At 41.1% G+C, this 22,911-nt stretch overlaps 1 protein-coding gene across 1 annotated transcript in view; it reads right to left on the reverse strand.

The window, feature by feature from the left end:
* Nucleotides 1–22,911, reverse strand: part of LOC117750399 (E3 ubiquitin-protein ligase SH3RF3-like) — an 84,869-nt gene that overhangs the window by 9,207 nt on the left and 52,751 nt on the right. Inside the window, exons 2-8 of the mRNA XM_034561596.1 lie at nt 21,775–22,050; nt 19,042–19,137; nt 12,513–12,821; nt 11,125–11,228; nt 8,404–8,574; nt 5,616–5,881; nt 2,965–3,278 (exon numbers count right to left, since the gene is read on the reverse strand). Of these exons, the coding sequence (XP_034417487.1) occupies nt 2,965–3,278; nt 5,616–5,881; nt 8,404–8,574; nt 11,125–11,228; nt 12,513–12,821; nt 19,042–19,137; nt 21,775–22,050 (1,536 nt within the window). The remainder of the gene's footprint in view (nt 1–2,964; nt 3,279–5,615; nt 5,882–8,403; nt 8,575–11,124; nt 11,229–12,512; nt 12,822–19,041; nt 19,138–21,774; nt 22,051–22,911) is intronic.

The raw sequence follows: 22,911 nt of genomic DNA on the forward strand, positions 1-22,911 counted from the left end.
CAATTTAATTCTATTTTAGCACTGGAGGAGTGCCTTGCTCTGCAGCACACGGGCAGGATACTTGAACTGAACTGAACCTGCAGCGCTGTCCTCCCTCCTCTTCTTTCGTCATACATACTGGCATGTAAATAAACAGTATTTAGCTTAACCTTTCAGAGTAGGAGCATTAAAGCTATGGGTTGAGAGGACTACAGTGTCCGTCCACCCCCTCAAGCTAATTACTCTCTCATTTACTCCAGCGCTTCCAACAATCATTAGGTTCTTTCAGGTAAATACTTTGAAAGAAAAAAATGTATCATGGTAACTCCACATTTTTCTTTATCTTATTGTTATCATCTAAACTCAAAGCTGTTGATACTTTACAGTTAAACATAGTTTCTCAAGACATTCTGAGACCCTTTTCTGGACCTGCTGAAAGTCTACAGGCTCTCCTGACAGCATTTACGTCGGCAGCTGCCCTGCATGGGCAGACTTCTTGGAAGCGCTCGACAAACACATCTGAATGTCCAACATGATTTGTGTCTGTGATGCTGGCTGCATGTGCTCCAGACAGTGTGACAGTGTGTCGAACAGAGATTACCCTCACTGTGTCTGCCAGACAGTTATCATAGCTGCTTCATCGTTTTCCTCTGTAACAAAGACTGACTCTGTGCAGCCTCATCGCCACCCTGACTTCAAACCTGGTGTTTCTGCTCTGCCAAGCCCGAAGCCACAAAGGTAAGTGCTGTGAACGAGGGACAGGCTGAATTTGTACAGGGGATACTACGATCTAATATTTTGGGACAGAGACTGACAACACTTGATCATTTGTGCCGATACTCAGAATCTTGAAATGTGATCTCCTGAGTTAACCTGAGTAAACATTTTTTTTCCTCCAGAATCGTTATCTTGTCAGTCCGTGAAAGCTTCCGAAACATCATTTTTAGATCATAATTGGAAGCATAATTGGTTCTTTTGGGGAGAGTAGCAGCTCATTTAGTCTGAGTGAGGCAGGTCGTCACTTCCAAGCATTCCAAAACAAGCTAGAATGAATTTGGGATAACAAAAAAAGAACAACACATTTTTTCTACTTCTGATAAGACTAGAATATTCTTTAATATCAGAATGACAGTTGGAGTACTTTAACTACCTTGTTCCAACTTGTATGAGATATATTCAGGATATGAGTGATACACGTGAACCCGGTTCAAGCCATCCTTGAGTGTGACGATGTAAACAAGGCCGCCGCCTGCTGTTCCATAGTCAATGAGCTGTTTGTCAGCTAGCAATAGATTAGCTGTCCCAGACAGTGGAGTCAACAGTGAAACAAATGGAGAGACAGATGCAAGCTTTCGGTGCCATCCTTCACTGTCAGTGCAGCCCGGTTTAACATCCACAGCTTTACCACGGCAGGGCTCACAACAGAAGATGGCATTCAGCTTTTGTGCCAGATGCCTGGCTGAATGACACTTGCTGAGGTAGGAGCGGACTACTGGCACATTCAAGTTTGGAAGACAAAGCATTTTTTTTTAAAGCTGATGTGGTGTTAAAGTTAATCAAGTTAATTAAAACAAGTGTGGTGAGTTGTATTTAATGGATGACTAAAACGTCTGGAACCAAAGGAAGTAGTGGCACCGTGTCATTTTTCCTCTCACACTTATTATGTGTGCACGATAGTGAGTAGTCTGAAACATGAGGGATTGTGTTATTTTAACGGAGGTGTTGACTTGCTCGGAAAACAACAGTTGCCTGGCTGGATATTGTCAGGTTTAGAGCTAAACAATTACTTGAATAATCAATTAGTCGACTGCCAGAAAATGTACCTGCACTTTTGTCATTTTTAAGCAGAAATATCAATTGTTCAATAGTTCTAACTTCTCAGTTTGTGAGGAGTAATCAATATTGTTGTCGATATACTATACATAATAAACTAATCGAAGAAACAAAATTGTGATTTTAAATGACAAATCAATTAATCCTAAAAAGAATAGTAGGATTAAACAACAATGAAAATAATCGTTAGTTGCACCCCTCCACAGAAGGCTGTGATCTTATTTAATTGAAATAAAATATTAAATAAAATATAAACCAATCAGTGTTGAAATTCTTATTCTATGATCAAGAGTTTTAAGACACCGTTTAGCCACAATCTGTCTTCTCTTTATTTACTTGCGTGAGTGATATTTTTAACTTGTATTTAATGCATTCAGCTCTTGATTACTCATGTGGTGAAAACAATAGAAGTTGCATTGTAGAAGCAAGACATCTAATTATTATCTATTATCTATTAGTGCTCGTTGCTCTAATTTTTCAAAACACAAAAAATGTTGTATGCAAATCGGGTTAATTGAGTCAACTGCTGGTGGAGATATCAGTATCTATTTGACCCTCTTGCTCATGTATCCGCAGAGGATTGTGGGTCAGAACAGCCAGTAAAGCATGCTGACTTGCATTCTGCAAAAGAAGACTGGATGCAGTGGGACATCCTGGCACTTTTGGCACAATACATTTACATACTATGCATTGGGACATACTACATCTTTTTTTCTGGCCTACTAAATAGTCTGGTAGTATGAGTTTTGGAATGCGCAGTAAGGATATGGCAGAAGCTTCAAACAAGACGTTTCAGGAGTCAATGCTCCAGGCTAGGATAAACGAAGAGAAGCATTAGGAGAACGGACGAAGGGCAGGATGTCACACTGCTCATCTTGGGCATGTTGGGATTTGTAAATATACTGGAGCATTGCCTTTTCCAAACGCCCCCTAACTTGCAGGGGAAGACTTGAAGAGAGCGCTCCTGGGGGTGGGCAATATGTTCACCTGCTGGCATAGGTCACACGCACACATCAACAGTGTTTGTGTAATTACTCTCAGTGACTGAGGCGGGGAGACAAAAGATACGCATTCCAGCTTTAAAACAAGCCTATAATAGTTAACGCTGAGCTAAAATGTGCTTTCTTAGTTGTTTGTGAGGATGAGGCTCACCTTCTCTGGTTTAGGAGCAAGGACGCCCTGGGTTGAGGCGTGGGAGGGGCCCGGCGATGGCGGCTGCAGTGGACTGGCTGGGTCCCCGTTGAGGAGCGCCGCTGACACGTTTGGAGGTGTGAGGCAAGAGAGAGGGGATGAGAGGGGGAGGAGGGGCCTTGAGGCGGGAGAGGAGAGGGGTGAGGGTCCTGGAGACACCATGGAGAGAGGGCGACCCGATTGGCCGGGGCAGCGGGAGGGGGAGGAGCTCTGAGGACGCAGCGGGAAGAGGGCCACTGAGGGGCGCTCGGGGCTTCCAGCAGGAGGACTGTGAACTAAAACAGACAAAAACACATGTTTGCTATTATAATTAAAAGAACACTTATAATAAGTGCAGTCATCAGGGAACATGCCAATGTCTTTGGAGCACTCAATATCTAAGGAGCGATATGGTATTAAAATAATCTATGTCTTTGCTACAGTATGTGGGTCTAGCTATATCATAAAAACAAATGCACTTAAAGACACAGTACATTTGTGGTCTGACTAAAAACCACAAACTATAGAAATAACTGGCTGAAATGTCCTGACATTTAGACCACTTTTCTCAGCCTTTAATTTGTATGAGATCATTTGATTCTCATGAGAATAAAAGTACACAGAAATACACACCCAATAGAAATAAACATAGATGCATGTACGTGCACTCACAATAACACACTCACACACACAGACAAACACACACAGGGTTGCTAGCCACCTGCTCTTCTACACTGCAGTCCTCAGGCAGAAATCCGTAGAGAGGCGCACTGGTCATGTGATAAAACCACTAAACGCCAGAACTATGCACATACTTTATTTTGTAATGGAGACCAGATGTGTGTGTGTGTGTTTGTGTGTATGTGAGAATGAAAGAGGGAGAGAAAAACAGAGGGAGTAAAGAAGTGGACGGAGATGAAGCTCTGTCATTACGCCTCCATAAAACAAAAAGCACAGTGATGTCATTCAGCTGTGTTTGGTAGTCTGTGTGTGTATGCGTGTGGGAGTGCACATGTCTCTGTGTGCATGTGTGCATTATTCTTGGTTGTGTTCTCACAGTGTGTACACTTGAGCCTTCCAAAAGAAAGGGTCACCATTATAATCTCAGAGGGAGAAAGAAAGCATGCAATGAGAAAGAAAAAGGGGTTCTGGAGAAATGAATAGACTCTGAGTGGAGAACAAGGTAGATATGATCTAACTAGACCTTGTACAGACACCGGTGTGCGCGCGTGTGTTTGTGTGCTGGCGAGTGTGTGCATAGCAGGCACAAACAGCACCACTGAGGGATCAGAGCTCTTAGTAATGTCTATGTGTGCAGACTGTACATGCACACTTTGTGCGTTGGAGTGCATGTCGTAATGCAGCAATTGCGCTAAATTGTTAGTCGCAGTATGCTCTTGTCACTATTCTGAAATAATAGCTCATAGTGGTGAGTCAGTGGGCTCATAGAGAGCAGGGAAAGAGAGTGTGAGGATAGGTGCATTATATTTGCTCCCAAAAACTGTACCACATACATGTTTTCATTGCAAAATTGTTCTCAGCATGATGGGTCCGGGTTCCAACTGTCACCTCACGGCGAGCATACACTTGCCTCCGGGTTCTCTGCGTGCTTTTCTTCCAACAGTCAAAAGACATGCGGGTTATGGTCGTCCTTGGGGCCTTTAGAGGTTTAAGACGCTGACAATATAATTGCAATGCCCCCGGTTCAGGTTGCATGTCACCCCTCATCTCTCTTCCCTCGCTTCCTATGACCTCTGTCCTGTCTCTCCTATCTTTGAAAGGCCAAAGTGCCTGACAAAAATGCATCACAAGGTGAGGTCCATTGTAGACTCAAAATGTCCTGTAGATGTGAGTGTGTTTGCCTCTCTTTTTAAGCCATTTAAAGCCCTTTTTAAGTCTTTAAATGTGGAAAATTGATGAATGGAAAAAAGATATATTTTAATTGTAATTCAAAAGAGCCATGATGCATGTCTTGGTCTAATTTTGGTTTTGGAATGAGATGCTCAAAAGTCTTATGATAATATGATTTTTATATTCAAATGTTGACAAACTTTTGTCCATGTGCTGCATTTGAATGCCACTAACTGGATCTCATCCTGCTCATTTAATTGTATATTTACTAATTAATATTATATTATTCAGTAATAAGAGACTATGGTGATAAAATGCTGCACGATGCACAATGCACAATCTGCACTCCTTTAAGCCTGTTGGCTGGTGAGGAGTCTTATCGCACAGCGCGATATTGCAGAACAGGGCATGAAAAATACCAGACACAGACACATTTGTCAGTAAATACTGTCTTTTCACTCGCTTGACATTTCTCTGGAGGGATGCAACAAAATTCACTTCTCCTTTCACATGGTCCCTCACTGGGAGGCTTTAATGTGGCTGCTTCTGTTGCAGAATAGCAGGATGTTTGTTTGTATAGCTCAACTTGTGAGTCACTAAGTTCTCAGTCATTTCTATCTTGAGTGCCACTTTGGGAAGAACATTATGAATTGTTTCTTTACTATGATATGTAGAGGTTGTGCCATTGTGTAAATCAGTGAACATGTGATCCGGATTGATCAATAGACTGGTAAAACAGGAACAAAACTGTTTAAACCCATGATATGTCCTGTTCTGCTTACCCAGCTGCATTGAGGTGCGTGCCTGGTTAGCCGTATGCTGACTGGAGCGCAGGCAGTTCTTCAGCTGGGCGGCGGCAGTTTGCGGCGAGGAGGCGGGACTTGTGGTGTTCACAGAGTTTATTAGTGGGGTGGAGGGACGAGACGAAGAGGGCCCTGGGGGCCCCGGGGACGAAGGGTCGGAGATTTTACCACACACGCTTCCTCCTCCTCCACCTACTGGACTGGACAAAGACGATCCCCGAGAAGCACCAACTCCAAACGGAGCCCTGCAGAGGAGAGAAGAGTGAGGGATATTGTCTTGTCATTGGATGTTTAAACTTGACACTATAAACTCTGTCAAAGTATGTGATTTCACTGTTATTATCTGACTGGTTGATCGGCACGACTTAATGTCCGACTGTAACAATACGGCGCTGCAGGCTGCTCAAGTTTCTGTCTGCAGAGTGCTGAATGGCAGAACAGTGAGCTGAACATTATTGACTCAGCGGTATTCACACTCTTATGGCCGTTCATTGACTTCCCATCACACACATACAGAGTTACGGCTTTCTCTGTGTGTATTGCATGCATGTGTGTCCCACTAGAAACAGCAAAGGCATTGACAGATTCTTTGATTTTTGAGGTTTTCTATGGATTGCTTATTGGGTGTGGTGGGCTTTTAAAGGCCTATAGAGATATTTACCAGCCACTGGTATTGTTTTGGCTAGTGAGTCTCTGTGTTTGGCCCCATCTGGAGTTGCGGCTGGTGTCATCATCCTGTTACTAGATGTCTCTATAGTTTTAGTTGATATCAGTAACTTTTAAGGCTTCAAACTATTACAAGACAATCATCCTTAACACCAACCATCCTCATGAAGCAGCATGTATACCGCTACATGTAAATACAAATAAAAAATGAATCCAGGATAACTATCTATTGAACTATTTAACTAACGGTTTAATACAGAATCTGATTAAATACAATAATGTTTGTATCAATCATTATAATAAATTCCACAACAAATATGTAAATATTAAAATTGCATTTCAAAAAGGCGGCCTGTATTGGTATAACTCAACAATGGATGCATGTGCATGTGTTCGCGTGTGTGTGGGCATCTTTGGCAGCCTCTCATTATCATATTGAAACATTTCTGAGCTGCACTGCAGACAAAGGAGGGGGAGAGGTAAGGAACGGGGAGGGAGGGAGGACGAAGGAGAGAGTGTGCATGCTTAAAAATAACAAATTGCCTCTCATTTGATTACTGGCCTGTCCTGCCTCTCTTTCTCTCTCTCTCAGATTGCATAACTGCAGAATATGAAGCAGCCATTCATATCCAGTGAAGAGGGACACCTGCTGTTTTTGCTGCCGTTTCATCTCTTTGTACCATTTCCTCTTTATATGACTCACTCTGTTGCTTTCTCTTACTATCTTCAATTTCAATTTCTTTCCAACGTTCTCCAACTCGTTCCACCTTTCTCTCATTTTCTTTTTCCGCCCCTCTCAAGTCTTTTACGCTTTTCCTCCACCTTAACCTTCTTGTCTATCCTACAGAACCAGATCTTTCTTTTGATCCTCTCATTATCTCTCTCTCACTTATTTAATGTGTTCTTCCCATTTCTGTTATTCTAATTCTCCTTTGCTTTAAATTTCTTCCTTTCTCCCTTTTTCTTTGACTGCATCACGGAGCAGAATATAGATTAGATGAACAGCCACTGTAAATATTTGTACGCATACAGGAATAACGAGGGCAGTTAAATTGCTCAATATGATTTCAGTACACTAGTTTTATTTGGTTTTGACAGTGATGAGTAACAGTGTTTTGGATGCCAAAAGTAACGATGATGATGACGATGATGATGATCATGATGATGACGATAATGATCAACAGAGCCATAATCAACTATCTGCTGTTATGTGGGTTACATTGTATTTCAATCAAATTGTAAATACCTCAGAATCACAATTATTTGCCTAATTCTAATTAAAAGTTAAATCAATAATTTCATATTCTAATTAATACTGTTCCTACTGAAAAAGTGCAGAGTTCACAGTCGTTTACAGTCCCTTCCAGATAAATACTTCTCAGAATATGCTGTCTCTGGTGTGACAAAATCCTGACAGTGCAGTGTGGAACCGAGGCTGAAGCCTAAGGTGTTTAGGAAGAAAACAGTATTCTGCGATTGTGCCTTTGGCAACTCAAGCCCCAAAACATACATTTTTGGGCGTGCCTTTGTGACGAGTGGCAGCGTAAGTACACAGAAACATGAGTGCAATTACATGCCATGACAGGTAAATGACACTGCTCAGTCTGATTTGTATGTTCAGTTGCAGAAGCCAGGAAATTATCACAAAACCTTACATGCGCTACCACTGCCTGTGTGTGACAAAATGAGGGGCCTTAGTCCGATTGTACTGCACTTCTGTGTTCACATGACACAAACGACACAAACGACACAAACGACAAGTGGAGCAAAGGTTTGAAATACCACCGCCAGATGGAAACGACTGCAGAAGGAAAAGAAGCTCCCTGACCCACCCATCAGCCCTCTCACCTGAATGACTTAGCTAAACTTACACTAACAGTACATTACAATTGCAGCAGGTAGAGGGATTGGACAGGAACACCTGTCAGGAACATGTGGTGCCTGTCCCTTTTCCATCTTGGGTAAAGGAAGTGATATACTGTACTATAACTGCACACCACCAACATGACCTGCTTTTATCTGGATGCTGGGATGTTCCTAGGAATATCTACCCCCACAATACCTCCAATAGCTCCCAAAGGCCAATCCTGAGCTCACTGACCTGGACACAGGGGTGACGTAATTTCCCGGGAAGACACCACAGGCAGCAGTTCTCAGTGAGGTGCCTTTGAACCACCCGTCTTGACACTTCTCTGTCACCCGATACATCTCTCCTTTCCTAAGCTCAAGCTCGTCAGCCTTCTGGGGCTTGTAGGCGTATAAAGCCAGATATCTGTGGAACAAAGGCAACAGTTAAATTACAAAATCATTATAAGTCAGCAGGAAATCTTGAGAAACTGTTCACTAAATACCAATTATCTCCCATGTGGATTATCCCTAATATGTATTATGCAAAGTAAAAGCAAAGCCATTACAAAGGAAAATAACTGAAGAAAGAAACAAATGAATTAGCAAATGAATGAAATTTCTGTCAGTGTGTCGGAGGAGAGAACACCACATTTTAATGCTTTTTAACTTGAATCAGAGAGCAAATAACTCCTCTGGTATCAAGAAAATGACTCAAGAATATTCATGATACTTTCCTCTGTTGTTATCAAAACAAGTTTAAATTCTGTTGTGGTGTGTGCAATAACTTTTCTCAATTTATCTATTTACAAAATAAGACGAAAGAAGTGTAGATTTGACAGATCTTATTTATAGTTCCGCCAACTACTTTATGAAACCACCAAACCATATTTTGATTTACAATAGGATTTGTCAGCCCAAAGACAGGAACTGTGGAGGTTGATCCTCCTACCATAAACCATACATTTCCCCAAGAGTGGGAAAGTAACTGTACATATGAGAGCCTGTTTTAGGATATCAGTGATTGAAAACTGCAACAACTAGATGTTTATTTCAAAGTATTCGTTAGTGAGATATGACTACCAGTTAAGGAAGTTCTGTTGTTTTTACCTTCACAACTAAATTCACTTACACAGTTTGACTGATGATAACAGTAAATAGGGCATTTTGAGACATAGTTGAGATAAAGTTTCTCAGGCAAAAATCCTGAACATATAATTTTCTTTGCCATAATTTAAGTTATCTGAGATTACATTCTCTTTCACAGTAAGGACCTGGTTTTCATTCAATATTATAGTATGGAAATCATTAAATATATTCTATAACTACAATCTTTATTCAAATATCAACAGACCAATTTCCAAAATATTAGCATATTAACCAGACTCAAATGTTGCAATAAACTGTGAACTATATCAAATGAGCTTTGACAAAACAAAGTTTCAGAATCAGAATAGACTGACTCACATGCTTTAATAGTGTCTGGTCGTGTCGCTGGGAGACATTCGTAGTACGTAATGCCAGACTCCGATAGAAGACGATAAGGCCACAGAGTAAACAAGCCCTATATGCGCTGCCTCCCCCTGTTACCATGGTAACAGATGTGGGGACCATCTCCCATCTCCCCATGGCAACAGGAATAGTTGCCAGGTCAAGATGGAAAAGTCCGACCTCATCAGTAGAACAAACCCTACACCGGATGTGTGTGTGTGTGTGTGTGTCTACTTGGCGCTACTTGGAAGGTGATATTACTGAAGCCTGACAATGTTGCATATTTGACTCGCATCCTGCAGGAAGGACACCAGTTAATAGTAAACAGCCTGGCTCTTGCCAAAACCGCAAACCTAATACTAACCTTGGAAGAGGTAATTACTGACCAAATGTCCTTACTTTCCACAAATATCCCAAAATGCCCTCTCAAGGTCTAAAACTCAAATTTGTCTGCACAAAGATGGATGTACAAGAGCACAAACACACACTCACCTTAAAGATACCTGTATCTTTCTGGTAGTTACCTGCTAGATTAATTGCGAGGTAAATTATAGAGCAGTCTTGCTCAGCATTGGTGCCTCACCAACCATCTGGATGTGACTAGTGAGGTTACATTTCCACAATCATTTAATTGTGCTTGTGAGTGTGTGTGAGGTGTTTGTTTCTGCTCTTGATTCATTGAAGAAATGATCAAAGTGTGACGTAATTTAAGTCAATAGCAAAGCTTCCAACAGCAGCTTATGAACACCCACTTTGTTTGTCTTGAGTACTTACACTGGGTCATATTACCCATCTATTGTAATATTTGTCTGTATTGTCTGAATGTTGTGGCAAATTTAGAGAGCAAAGTTCAGTTGATGAAGTCCAGGGGGTTTAGAATGGCAATTATGTAATCACAACATCCGCTTCTCAGTTTTTTGCCTCTGATCCCCATCTCTCTCCCTCTCCCCTCATTTCCTGTCTGTCCACTAACATATAAAGTAAAAATTCCCAAAGTTCCCTAAAAAGCTGAGACAACCAGCATTGTTAGCTGCATGTATTGTGATATATCCAGTACTGCATTTGTTAGTAAGGACTAAGCACCATATTGTTTGTTGTTCATCTGAAAATGTTTTTTTTTAATAACAATACATACATAACAGGCTGTACTATGAAATGCATAATGTAGTGATGGCTGTGCTGTTGGAAGCCTTGTTATGAAACACTGATGTACTGATCACACAGCTGAAGGAATGGTGTGTGACTGTATTTTTTCTTTCTGAGGGGGATTTGATCCTTGACCAGTGGAGGAGTAAATGTGGTTGCAGAGGTGGTGGAACAAGGATAATAACTCTGGGCACAAAAGAGGACATATTTGTAACTATTGCCAGGAGGCGGGCTCTGAAATCATGTTTGGATCTCAGGCAAATATCCACTCTGCTGGAAAACAGAACAGGTGTTTGGAAGTAAGGAGGCACTAGCTGACAGCACCCTGGGGTGTACTCACATGTTGAGTGGCAGCTGAACCTTGGCATGGGCCAGCAGCTCAGAGGTTATGGATGCCACTTTGGGCGGCACCAAGGAGGGAGAGGGCCCCGGGTGAGATGCGTCCTACAGACACACAGAAAAGATACACACATACAGATCGAGTGGTTTCCATTTAACATAAAACATTTTTTGCAATATGTGCCAGCAGCCATTGCAGCTTTTCAGTATGCGTCCTAGGTATTATTCAAAAACACATTTAACCCAGGTGTGAATGCAACCAGAGGCAATACATGTAAAAGAAATGTGTCTCCAGCTTCCAGCTGTCAGAAACAGGAATGCTGTTAGTCACATAGAACTGTTAGAGTAGGTGATTGGGGAATAAGTTAATCCAATCTCGAGTGCAGAGAAGTAGCCAAGGTGAACTCTGGCTTGCAAAACGTACGTACATGTGTACTGCATATACTGTTTATGTATTTAGAGCCCGGACAAATAATATATTGGCTGATAATAGTTTATGGCAGATACAGTTTATCTGTAGCAATGTAGATATGTTGGCATGTAAGAAATGGCATTGACATGTTTGAGGCTGCTTTGAAACCATTCAGATCGTTACCGATCGGATAATAACTATTTTAAGGTCTTTTTGTAAAATAAAAAGAATACAAAGAGAATAACTCGCAAGGTCCATATATATTTCCAGTAATACTTCTGCACTTTGACTTAAATGTGCAATATGTAGGAATTGGTAGTATGACAGCTACGGTGGCCGATACAAAAACGGGAATGGCCCAATCTAGAGCTCTCAATTAGAACAATTAGTTCTCTCATACCATCCATCTAAATGTTATGCTCCTCAGATTGCTTTGGTCCCCTTTAAATGTATCGCCTGGATTTTTCTTACTTTGAACAATCTCCTTCGCTGTTTGTGTTGTCTGCACTTGTTTCGTAATCACTTTATCACGCAGTAAAAATAAATAAATACATAAAGCCAGTGTTTGGTTTGTCAATACTGTAGAAGCATAGCAGCCGGCTCCACGACAAGGTCCCACTACAAATGTAGATATAAACACAATCAAACAATTCTAATTTGTAGATGATTATGCACTAAAGAAAACATTCCATTATCCAAACCGCTTATCCTATTTAGAGTTGCTAGAGACGATCCAAGCTGACATCGGGCATATATATAGAGACAGACAACCATTCACGCAATTTAGAGTCTCCAATTACATTCCTGCCAATAGAGCTGACTACACACGGTTATTTTATGTAAAAGCTTAAAGGCAGAACCTTTTCTTGTAATAAGTGTTTTACATGCATCTCTACATCCTTATTCTAGGATCAAATTACCACCACTGCTACATATTAATCTAATAATAGTGTGTATGTATGTATTTGTGTGTGTACCTGGATGCGTGCTGCAGCTCTGGGGTCAGATGAGCTGATGAGGACCGGGTGGGAGATCTCCATACTGTGCCTGTTGTTAAGCTGGGCGGCCCTCTGGCTGACAGACAGCGCAGAGAACGAATGCCTCTTCTTGGCGTTTTTCTTCCCCTCGCTTCTCCGATGGGCAGATCCATTTCCATTGGACGGGGAAGCGCTGGGGGAGGGGCCAGGAGAGCAGGGGCCCATCGGGGCTGGTTCAGAGCTCGGACCTGGAGCATTAGTTGGCGCGGGCTTGTCCATCTCCATCAACTGCTTGGCAGTTTCATTTAACTGAGAGGGAAGGAAGAGGAGAAGCAGGTGTGTGACAGAACAAAAGAAGGAAGGAAGAGAGGAACGGTTCAGGCGTTAGATTTAAGTCCTTTGTGGTTCACATCCATAACAAGATCTTCCACTTGTTCTTGTTGGCAGCTTTTCAAAAGCCAGCAGCATAACAATCATCGCTTACAACAGCTGGTCCAGGGAGCCTCCCTGTACACAAATACTCCCACACATAACATAACCAAACATGAGTCAGGATTGTTCTTTCTTTCATCATTGTGGTTTCATCTCTTTTTATTCTTGATTAAATCCAAGTTTTTTCAAATTAAATATGATATAATTCCAACTTGATGGTTCTCCAACGTAGGTTTCTCTTCAAGAAATTAAGAACAAAAGTAATTTAAACTCTCAAATACGGTGCAATCTGCCAAATTGAATGACCAAAACTCTAATTTAACAATGAAATTGATCGTAAAAATCCTTGACACACACACACACACACACACACACACACACACACACACACACACACACACACACACACACACACACACACACACACACACTCTACGCTCTGCTACTGCCAATCGGCTCCACAACGGTGGACAAAACTCCCCGTTGACATCAGAAAGTCCATACATCTTAAATTAATTTGGATGAACGCTTCAGCTAAACAAATATTACGTAATGTAATATAGCAAACTAAATGTCTTGCATTTTGTATTCAAGCAACACAGTGAGGATTTGTGCAGGATTTGTTGTTCTGAGTTTGGACTCATGGTTTAATGCACTTATTGTAAGTCGCTTTGGATAAAAGCGTCAGCTAAATGACATGTAATGTAATGTAATGTAATACATCCCACAATAGTAATGTGCTTGTAACCTGTCATCTCACCCTTTTCTAATGAGGACCACAATGAGCTTTTAGCTTTATTGTGTCTTTATCCTCAACACTTCTAATTGCATGTCAGGACTGGGTGATTACAGTCTCATATTTACTTTTAGTATCAGCAAATACATTTAAGAAGTAAACATTCCTTTTAGCACAGAGTAAACAAATAGATATTTGTATCTAATGGTCTGCACACAGCTCTGGATTCTTTATAATGTGGTGGGTGTTTTTTTCTTTATTTTTTCTAATCAGACATTTCTGAGGAATATACACCAGGTTTAAGAGCACTGTGCTTGTTACTGCATATTTCTGGTGTTTTTTCAGGCCCTAAAACAAAGCGTTGCTGATTGGTGTAAGTGTAGCTTATGCCATTTAGAGTTTCAATGTGCAATTTGTTGAAGATTTTAAAAGCGGTGACGGAGCAGACAATCAGTTTGTTGAGATTTTGAGTTATGAAGAAAGACAGTTTCCTTTTGTGTTCCCCAGCATCAGATGAAAATGCAGTATTCTCGCAGTTTCATATCAATGCGTCTTCTAATTTCATGAGCACCATAATCTAAAATGTGTCTAGCGTTTGTCATGTTGCATTTAGGGGACCACTGCTTTCTAAATTTGTGCTGATCAGCTCCTTTCTCACTACCTGCAACAAGAACTGTATTACTAGTGTGGTGTCCGTTCTATCACCACTACTAGCTGCCATTACAGTCTGTAATAAACCATAAACCATATCAGTCAGCTGTTGAGCTGATACTTGTTTGTGTCATGAAAGGATGGATGTTCCATATATGAGCTATCACAACGTTGTGCCAAAGTATGTTCTGCCCTGTGGCTGTAAGCACATCTTGGTTGTAAATGGGAAAACAGTCGGTGTGTTTGAAAATTAAAGAGCTTCGCAGTAGTTTGGGTGAGCACAAAAGCCGGCTGGCGCTCATTAATTCCGCTCACTCCAACACTCACACTGCTTCTCAATGTTCCCGAACTACCTGCTGCTTGCTATTTAACTCTCTCCACCTCCCTTCCCTCATTCAGCAGTGCCATTTGGTGTGGTTTCAAGATGTTTTTTTCCCTTTCTTTTATGCGCTCATGTTCATCCATGTTGTCTCAGGCTCTGCTGAGGGGGTTTGTGAGCTCAGGAATAGTCTGTGTTTAAAGCTTGTTGAGATTTGTTTCACAGCATCAATTGGGCAGAGTGACGCTGCCAAATTGAAACTAATTGTGAAAAGAAATAGTTAAAAGCTCGACGTGACTGTTTAAAGTGAATGGATATCACGGTTGAGGCACACTTTTATGAAAGACGTTATATGTAAATATAAAACATGAAGGGGTAAAATCCTGCAACGTTCTCCATGACGCCATATGCACACTACATGAACACCAGAGGGAAAGATATTTCTCAGAAATGCCTCAGTGAAAGTCTTTATGCAGAGGATGCTATCGATCATTACTTCTGCACACTGTGTGCCGTGTTGTCTCTACAGAGTAAAAGCAAATACTACACGGACAGTACGTGTTAAATGACTGTACCATTCTTGGTGCAATCTCAGTGAGCTCTTATAGGGCAGCTGAGATATTGTGGGTCATTGAACTTGGTCTTCGGACCACAGCCTAACAATGTAAAAACCGGGACACATTAACTAACACAATAACACAACAAAAAAAACATCTTCAGCCCTATAACTCATTTACATCGTAATCATGTCGGCTTAGTGTAGCCTCAAACTCCTAAACAATCCCTGGAGACGTCTTAAGCACGTCTTACTGTGTGTGTGTGTGTGTGTGTGTGTGTGTGTATTGGGTGGGTATCTATGTTTGTGTAGGAGAGTGTGTACAGCACCCACCCGTCTGGGCTCAGTGATGGTGATGGTGCATTTCCATATTAATAGATATGCTAATCAAAGCCAAATCATATGCTAATAAGCATGATGGATTGATGCTGCAGAAACAACTCAGTTTGCTCTCATGGGACAGACAAGAGGACACAGGCACGCACAACATGCACATATACACACACGCACACATGCAGATATACACACACACACACGCACACAGACACGCACACACACACAACGAAGGTCAGCGAGGCAACACACTTGTGTACTCCTTAGCATAATATATTAAAACCAATCAAGTAACTCTTAACCATGAATACCAGTGTGTGTCTCTACATACATACAGCAGTCACATACACAGTCACACCAATGACAGGTCCTCTTTAACTACCACTGATAGTGCCCGGTCATGCCGCAGTAAAGAAGACAAGGTTGTGTGTGTGTGAGAGAGAGAGAGAGAGAGAGAGAGAGAGAGAGAGAGAGAGAGAGAGAGAGAGAGAGAGAGAGCGAGAAAGAGAGATGTTGTTGAAAGAGACAATTCTGCTCTTGGTGCTTTTGGCTGAATGAAATCTCCAAGTTCATCTATTACGTGTTGAGCTATCTCTCTCTGCTCTGTGTCTTTTGGAGGGTGGCTGCTCTCCCCAGGTAATACTAAGACTTGAGCTGATCATCTGCACTGCGAAAAGGGTAAGGCAGCAAGATACATGCACACACACACACACACACATACACACACACACACACACACACACACACACACACACACACACACGCAGTGGCAGGTGAGGGCCAACTCCCACCTGCTGCAGAGACCGCAAGATGCATAAAATGAAACAGGGAGAGAGAAAGAAAACGAAGGAGACACATTCATGCTAAACCCATTCACCTGTTGCATGAATCAACCTTGGATCTGCTCAAACCCATCCACACTCAATTCAAACTCTTCTAAGCTAATATCACATCCACCTGAACCAACAAGTGACAGAATCTAACTAAACTCACAAACAATACCTTATTTTTGCTGTTAGCAAATATAATTAATCAATGGCAGTTTAATGATATGTTTGTATACAGTATGTACAGTAAAGACAGCCACCAGACAACAGAGACATGCTGATGCAAGAGCAACTGCTCCTGCCATCCATTCGGTCTGTACGCGCAGGGGGGAGATCAGGGTAAATGGAATGGTCCAACGATCCACTTTCACTCAAATGAGACCACCTTGGTGGCACAGCAGGGGTCCCGATGCAACTAAATAGAAACGCAGGGTTGTCCGGCAAAAAAGTTGGACTTGGTGCACATTCTATTTACTTTTATTTTACTTTCTGATTAGGGTAAAGTTATGACATTGTATTTAGTTGTCTCCACATAGTATGCTATACAGCTGTGCAGTTTTAGCCTCTGAAAAGACTTATTATTCCAACCAGACTGGGTTTGTTCCTGTGCTACCTTTAACAACATGCACCCAGCATCCCCTTGCATTGTTTAACCCAGCACTATTTTTGTGAAAAACAGCAGCATCCGCTTTAAATCTTGTGATCGAAAATAATTTCACACACTTCTCCAATTTGGACTATTTTGGTGTCATCCCTATCATCTGCAAACCCGTCATCACCAATCTATGTATCCAGATAGTAACCAGAGCAGTCTGCATCCACTAGACAACTAGATAGAAGAGGTACTTTATATCCAGCGAGACAAGCACAGATCAGCAGAAGCCCAGCTGGGACCTCCTCATTAAGCTCCCACTGCATACACTCACCACGCACACACATATACACACATCCGCACACACACACTCAACATGCCCCCGTACTCCCGCTGTGCCAGAGTGATGGAGAGTTCTAAATTATTGATGTATCTCTATCTAATAGCAACCCCTGTGTGTCTGTGTGTGTTTGTCACGGGCCTCTCTCAGTCTACGGCTTAATCATCATCACCTAAGAGAGCCGTTTGGTCAAACAGCTAATTTCAGGGATATGATTGGGTAGCCAAGAGTCCAATCCCGTGCAGGCAGCAAACCCAAAGCGAGAAAGTGCCTCGAGAAGTATGATTATAGGATGGCAAAACACAAAATAAAAGCTCTATAGATGAGCAGAACAGCGATTTATTTGTACAGATGCGGATCTCAAAAGCAATAAAATGTATGCAGCATGAAGGAGGAGTCATGCCATTAGTCACACACTCTCTCTCTCTAATCTCTACGTTAATGATTTTCTCTGAGCAACAGCACATGAATGCAGAATGCACTACACTTGAACACTGGATCTGGACCTGGTGAGAGTCTTAATGTCTTGTAGAACATGCATACGTAGCTGTACTTCCCATTTTTAGTGAGCCTCCTGTTGAAGGTTTCATCATTTGTATTTGACAGGGCCATTAGAGAGTCAGCGTAATTACAAATTTGTGGTGATAAAAAGAGAAGAAAATCATAAACAGCAAGAAAGAAGGAAACACACATCCTTCCAGATTCCCCCAATGGCTTTTTACCACGGCTTAAAAGCCTTCAATGTGATGCAAAGCAAATTGTGCATGCCTTTTTGTCAGTTGCACAAGGATTAAAGTAAACTATATTTCAACCTTGACAGGCGGTAAAATGTTGAGTGTTGAGGGTTTTATCTTTGAACTGTAAGGAAATCCCTGAAAGAAAACTCCCCTTCTGCCGAGTTTCAAACAGCATTTATAATGCAATTTATATTTCTGGGGCAATTTGAATGTTTTGGTTGTGCATTCCTTCAGATAAGTAGTCAAATACAATATCCCGTCCTGACACGGAAACATCATGTGGGACCTCACTGCAGATTAAGCTACACGGCATGTTATACGGAGAATAATGAACACACAATTGCAATGTCTTACGTGTAGCTTTTCATATCAAAGCCAGACAGTGTCCAACCTCTGCTGAACCCAGGTCAGATAGCACATGGTACTCAGTTGGTCTTACATACAGTACTTCTGCTGACACTGAAGGACTTGTACACATTGTTATCTATCTAAATTGATTTGATGGTTGTAACCATTTCCTCTGTTACATCCTGATCTCAGAATGAGGCGCATTACTCTTCTCAGCACAGGTGGCATCAACATTTATCGAGACAAAAGTTATGAATTATAGCAGGAGCAGTACATTTGGTGAAAACATAACATACAAAACTGGCTCAGAATACCCTTAAGTTAAAGCATATACGAAATCAGGGAGCATTAATTGATTATTTGACCATTAGGATATAACTTTTTAATACACTTTTGTGATTCATCTGATCTTCTTAAAATAAAATCTGAATAATAATGAGGAAGCCAAACAGCACTGATATCCCTAGTTGTTTTGTTATATTTTCACAGAGAGAGAGAGAGAGAGAGTGCCACTCTCAAAAGTAGCAGGATGATAAACGACAACCCTTTAATAATGCTGCTTTATTGCAACATCACACTTGCTTTTACAGCTGCAGCATTTCTGTGATTCTGATATGTTAATGTTATGTGTGAATCTGTGTAATGTCTGTGGGTTTACCTCCACATAGAGAATGGGGAAGATGCCAATCTTGTCTCCCAGCATGCCTTCTGCCCAGTTCTCGTCCACTCGCCTGATTACTGTCAGTACCTCATCCTGGAGAGAGGGGAAATGAGTGAGACTCCACACATTGTAGGTACACCACGTGTGTCCGCTTTTGAGTTAATTTAGTAATGGGTGATTTTAAAAACAACAAAATAAAATGAAAGGGTGAACTAACAGATACATGTGTCTTCTGTTTTCCCCTGTTAATAAAACACAAGCTTTTGCAAGTGGATGTTTCCCCCTGTTACTAAAACACAAGCTTTTGTGAGTGGATGTTTGGCACGCAAAACTGTTTTTTTTCTGCTTGCTGGTACCTGGAGCTATAAATCTGGTAAACTGAACCCTTACAATGTGCAGCTAAAACTTTCCTCATCATTTTTATGTGCTTATGTTGGATTGCTCAACTGAGGAATGATGCCAAAGGTAAAAAGACAAGAAAAGAAAAAATGGTCTTCTTGGAAGTTGTAGCTCATTGACTACAAATTGTGTGTGCATACGTTTCCAGTTTGATAGGAAACTACTCGTCTCACTTCATTTCAGTTGCCTTCATTTTTACCATTTAATATGCTCAGTGATATTATACCCGACACACATGGAAACATATTATGTTCCTCACAGGCACACACACACACACACACGCACGCACGCAAACACACACACTCACACACACACACAAATACATACACACGCACACACCATCATGAAAGTGGTTTTCCCTCTGTTGCTCCTCTCCTAACATGAATATGAAGGTCTTGGTTAGACCATTAGGGGCAGCAGTGATAATGCTGTGAGTAATTATTTCTCACATGAGAAAAAATATCACAAATACTGGTTTCTGCATGACAACACGCATACAGCGCACTGCAGGGGCATGCTTCTCAGCATGACTGTATGGCTTTGTGTAATCTTCAAACATTAATCTGTTGATTAGTTTAGCCCAAAACACAAAATAACGTGAATTTTGAACATTATCTGCTAATCCGGATGTAGAGCTCAGTGTGTTTGAGACAAGGTATTCCCTGTAGGACCATGCTTTGCATCGCTGTGATGAGTCCAAAAACACCTACAGTGAAGTGTACACTACACCGTCATTTAATAATCTTTCTCTCTCCACAGACACACAATTACAGTGTAGAGACAGAGTGGATGTGCCGAGCACAAATGAGTCTGTGTAACAGCAGGGGCAAAATGATAAGCTTTGAGGAACAGAAGAACACGAGGAATAGAAATGACTGTTTACACCCGACCGGGATACACACTTCTTCTCTCATCTTGTCCATCACTAATCTTTTACACTTTTACAAATGGGGATGATGTTTTAGATGATTTCTGGACCACCTCAGATAACAAATAAAGAATAGGAGATCCAAGTTCGACTTGTATCAATTATTTTTCAAAAACAAAAGGAGACCCAATCCAGTGGGGATCTGCAGACAGATTCAGATAGAGAGAGACACCAGTACTGGCAGAAGCATTAGGATATACTAATTAACAAGTCTTTCTCCGAAAGAGCAGACACATGCCATCTTCTTGCTATTCCCAGTACATACTTTACATCTTAAATCAAAACTATATTTTTTTCTCCCGCACAATTTGCTAAGAATTGTTTCCAGTATCAGACGTGTTGGCACACAGACCTGGGATCCACGGCCCTACAAGACCCTACAGGATTAGATTGAAGACAATAACATATAACAACTTCTGAGTTTGTGTTGCTCCCTAAGAACCAAGAGGACCCATAGAGATATCTATGGAGGTTGCTCCCTGACGACAGCTGGTGAAAATATATTTATCATTATTACTTTGATATCTGATGTCCCACCAGAGAAATCATCACTTTACTTTCATGATAATGCATTACACAATAAATAATACTCACAATATTCCTCGATGGACAACAAATAGCTGCATGTATGCTTCCGGTGTGAGGAAGCAATATACTGAAATGATTCTCATCTTAATGAGCTACAATACTCTGGAGTTTCATGCTGGTTGAACTACTGTTTTAGGGTTATTTTCTTCCAACTTCTTGGTAAATAAATGGAAGAATCTGATTGCCAAGATACAATATAATTTCCTTGAAAGTTGTTAAAACAAGGCACAATAAAGATATTACCAACTCATTTTGTGTCAGGATATGTGTATTCCTCCGTGACTACACACAAAAAAGAAAGACCCGTTCAGATTTTAGTCCCTTAAAAATATTTTTAAGGGGCTAAAAGTCCATGTTCATGCAACAATATGGAACATCAATAACAACTACATCACTACCTGTGTACTTTCTTATGCAACGCTCATTGCTTTGGATGTGAAAGCTGATCACATTATTTGATCTACAAAATAGTACAAAATGTGGTGAAAGGTGAACACTTTAGTTCCTTTGGGAAGGCACCATGCAGATCATGTACTGTTGACCTGCTTAAATTCTGAGAACCAATATGAAGAGTAGACTCAGTCATCCAGTGAACCCCGCCTGGTTTAACGCAACAGAAAGTGTTTTCTTCTTCTATGATATTTATGTTGTAAATTCAGCCATCCCTCTAATCTCGTTACACAAGGCCCGGCCCAGCCATAAAACACTAAATATATTTGTTCTGTGTCTGATAGAAAAACAGTGTCCTAAGGTGAGTGTGTGTCTGTGTGTGTGTAGCACGTGTCTTCATGTGTGTGTGTGTGTGTGTGTGTTACCTTGCTGAAGGCCAGACAGTCTTTATCCTGGTCTTTATCTTTGACCTCAAAGTCATACAATGCTTTGCCCTGGGGTGGAGTTTGGCTCAAGGGACGTAGCAACTGGATGTAACTCGCAGGCAAGAAACCATGGCAACCGTTGAGCTCGCCGTGGTACCAGTTGTCATCCACCTTGCGTCGCAGGATGATGATGTCGCCCTTTGAGAATTGAAGATCGCCTGGTTCTTTTCCTTCGTAGGAGTAGAGGGCTTTACCACAAGGCAGCGCTGGGATGTTCTGAAAAACACACACATTACACACATACACTTACAAACAAAGGACTTACGTGCATCAAAACAATCCTCATGTTCCTCAAGATGGTTAAGAGCAGCATGATGTTCTATAGAGTGTGAATAGTCAATCTTGTGATGACTTTTATCCTGGTGTCTGTTCAGTGTGAAGAGCTTCTGGTATTGCTGGTTGGCATTGGTTCACAATTTGGGTGCTGGGACCCCTAAAGGAAAGCCAAACTAAATCAGAGTGGTCATAAAATAATTGGAAGGATAAAAAAGAAAAAGATTTAAGTTTCTGTTCCACACAATTTCACATTTATTATCACTTTCTTGTATTTTTATACATTTTCTTTCTCTATTCTTTATGTGATTTAAAAAAAAATAAAAGGCCTGTTTAAATACCTTCAAAGAAATGTTGCACAGAGCAGCATTAAGCATATGCATGTTTTGGCATCTGCAGAGGATTTAAAGCAATGCTGTCAAGATGTAGTGCTGCTGTGTTGAAATGATGCCAGATACCTCACAAACCTTGGGGCTGACAATTTCCTGAATTTACAGTGAACTGAAGTTTCATAATATTCTTCCTAATACAGCGAGGAGCTTGAAAGTGTGCCTTTTGTGCCATGTCTGGAACAAATCCGTTTCAACAATAACAATATGAAATGTGTTGTATGGGTCTATTTGCTTGTTCTCTTTTCTTTTTATTTGTAGTGACTGCTATTTGAATGAAGATACAAATGAGGCAGTGATTAGCAAATTCATTTTGAGAAGAATAAAAATATAGTTTATGTGGGCAAACTTCAATATGTGGCAAACTGTCATGGAGACAAATTTGTAGAGCACGGATAGTTGGGTAAGTGTCATT

The sequence above is a fragment of the Cyclopterus lumpus genome, chromosome 21, assembly GCF_009769545.1.
Source record: "Cyclopterus lumpus isolate fCycLum1 chromosome 21, fCycLum1.pri, whole genome shotgun sequence".
NCBI lineage: Eukaryota > Metazoa > Chordata > Actinopteri > Perciformes > Cyclopteridae > Cyclopterus > Cyclopterus lumpus.